At 24.6% G+C, this 7667-nt stretch overlaps 1 protein-coding gene across 1 annotated transcript; it reads right to left on the bottom strand.

Annotated features, from left to right (window-relative positions):
* Positions 1-5824: 5824 nt before the first annotated feature.
* Positions 5825-6340, bottom strand: LOC145842343 (N-lysine methyltransferase KMT5A-A-like). Its single transcript, XM_082949768.1, has one exon. It carries the CDS (start codon positions 6338-6340, stop codon positions 5825-5827), a length of 516 nt encoding a protein of 171 aa, XP_082805894.1.
* Positions 6341-7667: the final 1327 nt, after the last annotated feature.

Raw genomic sequence — 7667 nt, 5'->3', positions numbered from 1 at the left:
TCGGCTATACTTTGAAGCATTTGAAAACAAGAAAATAGAGACTTAACTAATTTACTGTAAATCATGAAAACAAAGTGAAAAAAATTTAATAACATTTACAAAAACTAGTTAAAGGCTCTAGTTTAGATAAACGTTTCTCTTTATTGAAGTAATAAGAAAGTTCAATAAAACTTTTCAGGTAATTTTCATTGTATACTTAAGAAAACAGCAAGTGTACAAATAGACTGACTTTAAAGAATTTTTTAAAACAAAAAAGTTTATCTGAAAAATTTTAATTGTTTTAATGTTAAAATAATAAAAAAAACAATAATATCAATAATTATTTATTATTTATATTAATTGTATATTTAAGAAAACAGCAAGTGTACAAACAGACTGACTTTAAAGAATTTTTTACAACAAAAAAGTTTATCTGAAAAATTTTAATTGTTTTAATGTTAAAATAATAAAAAAAACAATAATATCATTAATAATAATAAAAGTGTTTGTATCCAAAATTGTCATTAAAAATATACAAAACTACATAATGATCAAAGTAACAAGTTCATAGTGAACAACTAGAAAAATTGATAGAAATTTGAAACTTACCATATATTTGTAGTTTATCACAGTTAAGTTGCTCTAAAACACAAATTTTAAAAGTTAAAAAAACAATACTAAAATATTTAATCTCAAATAGTGTTTTTTAAATAAATAAAAACAATTCAATAACCACTTTTTATATAATTTTTTTGGTAAACATAGTTAAATGCTCCTGATATAACAGTTATATCGGCTATACTTTACTTTGAAGCATTTGAAAACAAGAAAATAGAGACTTAACTAATTTACTTAAATCATGGAAACAAAGTGAAAAAAATTTAATAACATTTACAAAAATTAGTTAAAGGCTCTAGTTTAGATAAACGTTTCTCTTTATTGAAGTAATAAGAAAGTTCAATAAAATTTTTCAGGTAATTTTCATTGTATATTTAAGAAAACGCCTTATGAAAAACTTTGTATTTTTATTTTGTAACGGATAAACTTAATAAGTTAAAATATATAGAATTTTCAATATGATTAAAAAAGTTTATTAAACGTAATCGTGGTGTAAATTTATATAAAACTTACTTATAATGGGTACATGAGTTATTTGCTAAACATTATACAAATGCTTTATTTTATTTAATATAAACTGTAACCTTCTATTAAGCTACGCACTTTTGATTCAAAATATTTTTTATTAGCTAATTCTTAAGTGCCTTTCTTTTTGATTCCTCAAAAAACTTAAGATAAAGAGAAATTATAAAAAATACTGAAAATAAAAAAGTGCCCCCATGAAACTATCTTCTAATTGTATTAAATTTTGCACGCTTATGTGACTTGTAAAACAATTTTTTGCTAAAAAATACAAGTTTGCATATTTTTGGTCTCATACAGTTTATAAAGGGGTTGTCTTCAGAAAATCAAAGAAAGTTTCTAGGATTGTTTTTCAAAAACAGCTTAAGTTTGTAAGATTTCTTGACATTAGAATAAACTGTAAAACGAATTTCAGCTGATAACTTTTAAGTCGCATTTTTATAAGTAGCGTACATAGACTACACAGTCTACTTTATACTTTAAACCCAATAAACTACCTCGTTGTGTCAAGGTTACATGAATTATAAATTACTGATACTTATTTAAGTTGTTCTTGAAATGTCAAAAAATTTATTTTTAACCATCTTCCTTTTTTTTTAGTTTTTAACAAAATTAATTTAAAGAAAAATTTGTCAATGATAAACAACAAGTTATGATGATATTTTGTTCTCTTCAGATAATAATGACTTTTCAAGCTTTTTATATATTTTTAAGGTTTTTTAGACTGTAACTATTTTAATTAGTGACGTGGTATGCTCTAGAGGTCGGCAAACTGCTTCCCACGAAATTGTTTAAATTGACGCACTCTGGACATTTTCAAGGTAAAAAGTCAAGTCAATAAAACTACTAGTTCAGAAATACTTTTTTTTTTACTGAATACCTGCCGGCCTGTTTTTAAGTAGCTTGTCATATTTGTGTCAAAACTAATAAACTTTTTACATATTTTCCTATTTAATTACCAGACTTTTTATAGTTAACTTTCACTTGGATATCGACTATGTTTCCAAATTTTTTATTTCAAATGCATTTAACTTTCGAGACCCAACGAAAATACTCAATAAATGTTGAATGAAATTGAGTTGTAGTTGTCAATGTTTGTAATAGTCAATAATAAAAATTTATTAATTTTCTTGGTAATTTCTAACAATTTGTAATGTACTTAATAATGTTAACAAAGTATGTCATTATAGAAATGCAACTAACTGGTAGTAAAAACAACTATTGAAACCTACTATCAACTTTTAAGGAACTTTAAATATTTTGAAAAAACCTGCGAAAAACTAAAAGTCTCTGCCAAACCAAAATGAAAAGCTACATAAACAGACATGTTTTGAAGAGCATCTACTTATGTTTAAGTTATAATTGCATTGTTCATTATTTTTGTATATCTTATATTAGTATGACTTTTAAAAATATTTTTTTAACCTATGAATTTGTAATGCATTGGTAATGCTTCCCTTTCGAAGTTTCGGTTATAAAAATGAAACTGTACAGCCAATCATAATCAGCACATTTCTAATTTACAAACCACTATTACTATGCAAAAAAAATATAAAACACATTTTTTTTTTATTGGCTTGCAGCTACTTCTGTGTTGTTAGGTCACAGTTTTATATTTGGATTTGGTATCAGTCTACTTAAATCTTATTTAGATTAGTTATTTGTTCGGACACAAACTCTATACTTTATTTTAAACAGTTGAATTTAAACTCAGCAGTTAGCTACCAGTTCAAAGTAAAATAACACTTTCAACTGTCAATTTTTACAATTTTATTTGGGGCTTATACTATTACATTGTTAGTTTTATTTATTGTTGTCTATTGACTTGTTTGCAGATCTATACTATCTTGTTAGGACTGATACTTGCTTAAACTATGTTTTATAATTAAATAATTTGCCAATTTTGTAGATTTGTATTTGTTTGTATTAAATTTAAAGCTTAATATATTCATTTTTTTGCATTAACTCTATTTATTAAATTAAATTATCGTAGTCTAATTATCTTAGACTGAAAGAAAAAAAATAATTTTCAAAATTTTCATGCAATTTTTTACTTTGAAAATTCATTTCAATCGAATCCATTACAGAAATAGATTAAGTAAGTTCTAGTAGTCAGTAATAATAAAACCTATATATTTTGAAACTGATTTTATATGTAGTATATAAAAATAGTTGTTTTTACTAGTCTGTGATTCATAGGTAAAAAAAAATGTTTACAAGTTAGTATCAGTAGTATGGTGGTATTTTAGATTTAGTTATTGTAGTTAGTGATATTTAAGTAATACTTGAAAAACTTAATTTAAATTACTTATTATTATGATGAACTTTACAGCTAGTTTATTGTTAACCCTAATACACATCTTTTTCGAACTTGTTCTAATAAGAAATGTTATATTAAAAATTAGGTGGCTGATAGCTAATATTTTTACAGTAGAGAAATTTAATATTAATTGTTTTTTGACAATTTGGTTTCCATTTCACAATTTAGAAAGCGTGGCCACAAAGTTATTTGTAAACCTTTACCGATAACGGTGCACAAAATTTGATATTAAGTGCACGAAAAGTTTAGGATGTACTTAATTGAATGTGCACTAAACTAAATTCAGCCGATATAAGTTTAGAGTGAACGAAATTCATTTTGAAACCTCCAGTGGTTTTTTTAGATCCAGTGGTTCGTGGTAAAATCAAATAAAATTTTTTGCAGGTAAAAATTTTTTTCCAGTTTTTTGTGGACAGATTTCAATTACCATTAAGTCAAGTGAGGTAAATTACTAAGCAAACTTTTATTTAATCGTCATAAAAAACGTTTTATTTATTTAGTAACTTTAGCTTTTTTAATTGATCTTATTTGATATATTTTTATAGTTTTGAGTCAGCCAAAGCTAAGTTCATAAAAAATATTTTTTTAAAGAACCTTACTTTTTAAACTAACTTTACTGCTATACCAATCATAATGTATTAAATTTTCAAAATTAAGGGCATAGGGAAGGAGTCTGACATTTTTTTTACTTAAAAAAGCATTGGAACTATTTGAAAGCTTAAAGTACAAACTACGAGTTAGTTGTTACAGAATTAAAAATTTTTTTTTAACTTTTGAGATATGGTAATTTTTATAAAAAGTTTCCGATACAAATGTATGGACCGCAAGTTTTTCGGGTTCAATTTTCTCAGAAATTTGAAAAATCAATAAAAGTCTATTTTCTCCTTCATTTTGTTTATAATAGAGACCTCAAATTTTCAGGAAACGTTCCTTTAATAGTTTAGTTTTGAATGTTGGAATTTTAAAATATAAAAAAAAAAAATTTTAGATAAAACAACAAAAAAATAGGTGGTTTAAAAAAAAATATATTTGTTAAAATTAGAAAAAAATATCTAAATTCAATCTTTTTAAAATTTAATAATATACTTTCTGTAAAAATTTGAAGAAGATTGCTTAAAAAACTAAGGAGGAGATAGATTTTTAGTGAAATGGTCTTTTTTGGTGTTTTTAGTTTGCGCCTTCCATCAGGAACCAATTAAGGTCACCGACTTTGACCACTCGTATCTCAAAAAATACTTTTATTTTTTTCAAGTGGTTTAAAATGTCTGATAGCTCAGATAAAACTCTATAAAATAAGACAATTTGTAAAAATCAAGGTAGACCCCATAAATACGGCATAATGTTATATTTATTTGGTATATTAGTTAGCTTATGTTGAATAATGTTTACAAAATTTATTTGTTACTTCCACTTAACTTATACGTCTAAGTTAGATTATAAGCCTCTATTTTCTAAAAAAATTAAAAACTTATTTCTTTAAGTACTTATTTGTAAACTGTTACTTTTATACCTATCATTCATAATTATGTAAAAACTTGATAATGAAGCTCTAAATACAAACCTATGTAAAAACTGATTATGCTTCTAAATTTATATTCAAAATAATTGTAAATATTTTCAAAGGTTTTTAGAAATAAATAGTTTAATAAAATTTTATTAAATTTAATTAACGAAAACTTTTGTAATTTTTTTTTAGATTTATGTTAATTTCAGAAAAATAAATTAAATTATCAACTTTTTCTCATTGCTTGCTTTTTTAATAAATTAATACAACTTTGTTAAATTAACAATACCTTGAGTTGAACATTTCTATTTAGATTTATCAGTCTCTTAAAAGATGTAATTTAGGTTTTGACTGCTAGAGTTGTAAAAAAAAAATTCCTCTCATCATCTGACATATAATTAAATTTCACATTATTTCAAAATATTAAGTGTAAATTTTATTAAGAATATTATTTATAGCTTTAAATTGAGCTTTGTAAAAAAAAATAAAAGAACTTAAAAAAAATAACTGTATCAATATATAATTTACTTATTACTTTACAATACTTAAAAGTTAGTTAATGAAGTTGTAATGCACATAAACATGTTTGTCGGTTTTGCCTTTTTGTTCTATATTAGCTAAAAAAGGTTCATAAATGTAACAATTTTATATAAAACTTTTAGTTCTAATACTAAGGAAGAGAATTTTATTGATAGATATTATAATTAATTGATTTTTACTGATGATTTATTGATTAGCTGTAAACAGAAAACTGGCAAAGTTGTAAAATGTTAATTTTAACTTAACGAAAAAAACAAATTTCATACATTTGACAACAGATAAACTGATATTTTAAAAATCCAAACAATAAAAAGAAGACATAAAACGAAAAATTGTGTTTTTTACAGTTTGAGCCACGGGTGCACTTTTAAGTTTTCTCTTTTTCGGTCGTTGTAGTCCCACACCAGCTCTTCACCTGTTTTTATTTCTCTACTGGCGACAAAATAAAGAGCTGGTTTGTTCTCATCCGATTTGTACTTTGTTACGTCTATAAGTAGTTTGAACTTCAACGTGCAGTTGGCATTTGATCTTGAGTGATTTAAAAGTCTTCCTAGCCGGCCATCTTCAGCTGTGGCATCAACTGCTCCGTACTGGCCGCAATCCACCATGAAACTGCCGAGGCCTTCACTCCCGTACTGGTCGTTCCTTATTTTCATTTGCTGTTTTGAGATGAGCTCTCCTGCATATTCACACACAAATTCTCCCTTCTCGAAATCTTTAAGGGTTCTCACTCCTCTTCCTCTGTTTTCAGTTACGAACACTTCTATTCCCACATCGGTGTGTGCCAAAATTTTATTGTTTACTTCGATTTCTAACTTTACCGCATTTTTTCTTGTGGATTTTCTCGTTGAAGACATATTGTTTAGTTGTTATTTTGATAAAAAGCTTTATAAAATAGTTTAAGTTACAATTTTAAGCAATAAATAATTTAGTAATATAATGTTGTATATAAGCTTATTTTGAAAATTTAAAGTATTTCTAAAAACTGTTTAAAAGTATCTATAGAAAAGAAAAATTCTTTTATGTGTTTATAGCTAAAATATTTAATAGCAAAAACATTTTTTAGTTTCTAAAAAATATTAAGATTGAAAAAGCTAAAGAGTTAGTAAAAAGTTTAAAACTCTGTGCTTTAGACTTGCTTGATTATTTAACTTTAAAAAAGATTTTATTTTTTGAAACTAGAAAGTATCAAAAAACTGGAATAAATTCCATACGAAGCAAACTTAAAATTGTTTTTCTATAAATCTTTTCTTACCAACAATCATTACACCAATATTTTCATAGATTGTCATTGTTGCCGCTCATGGATTCGGTCCTTTTTTTACAACTGATTCAAAAATAAATTTATAATTAACTAATTAAGGGGCGAAATTTATCAAAAATGGGGATTACTTTCAAAAGTTTTTTAGATTATGAGCTATTTTGTGGGAAACCCTGCTTAACATTATTCTGACAGACTTCTTCAAAGATTAGATTTTTAAGTATAACTTTTCTGCAAAGTACACTTGTAACTTTAATATTTCAATAGTTATAAATAAACTTTGAACCTAAATAAATAGAGTTATTATAACTATTAATCTAATGTTACTTTTTCTACTATTATTGTAGTAGTGGTTTATTGCAATAAAGCTATTGTTCGCTAGCTTATGTAATAAAATTTTGTGTTGCTTCTCAATAGCAGTTTTATAAATAATAACTTCTGGTTTTCAATCAAAACCTTTATAACTTATAAATTTGTTAAACATAAATAAATGTATTAACGATTTTTTGTAAGTGATAAAGTTTATTGATGCTATAACATTAAGATTATTTAATCTTATTTTATAAAAAAACTGAAATATCTTGAATTTTTTTTAAGTTAATCTATGACTTGTCAACTCTGATCTTAAAACTTGTTATTTTCAATTGCGCAATAAAATGAGAATACATAATAATAAGAATAATTACATTTAAGTTGTTTGTATGTATATCATAGACTTGTCTTTATATGTTTTATGTACATCAAATTAGTTCACTATTTCTAATTATTTTGAAGCATTAAGGTCATAGGGGGAGTAATTTTTGAATATTTCTAGTTGAGTTGGCTTAGTTTGAACTTCCAAATTATATACTTTTATATCTAAAATAATTTATACAGTTTTAATTTGAGATACTTTTACAATTTTCCTGTATAAATGAATGACT

The sequence above is a fragment of the Thalia democratica genome, chromosome 8, assembly GCF_965202585.1.
Source record: "Thalia democratica chromosome 8, ktThaDemo2.hap1.1, whole genome shotgun sequence".
Taxonomy (NCBI): domain Eukaryota; kingdom Metazoa; phylum Chordata; class Thaliacea; order Salpida; family Salpidae; genus Thalia; species Thalia democratica.
This window is presented reverse-complemented; position numbering and strand designations above follow the sequence as displayed.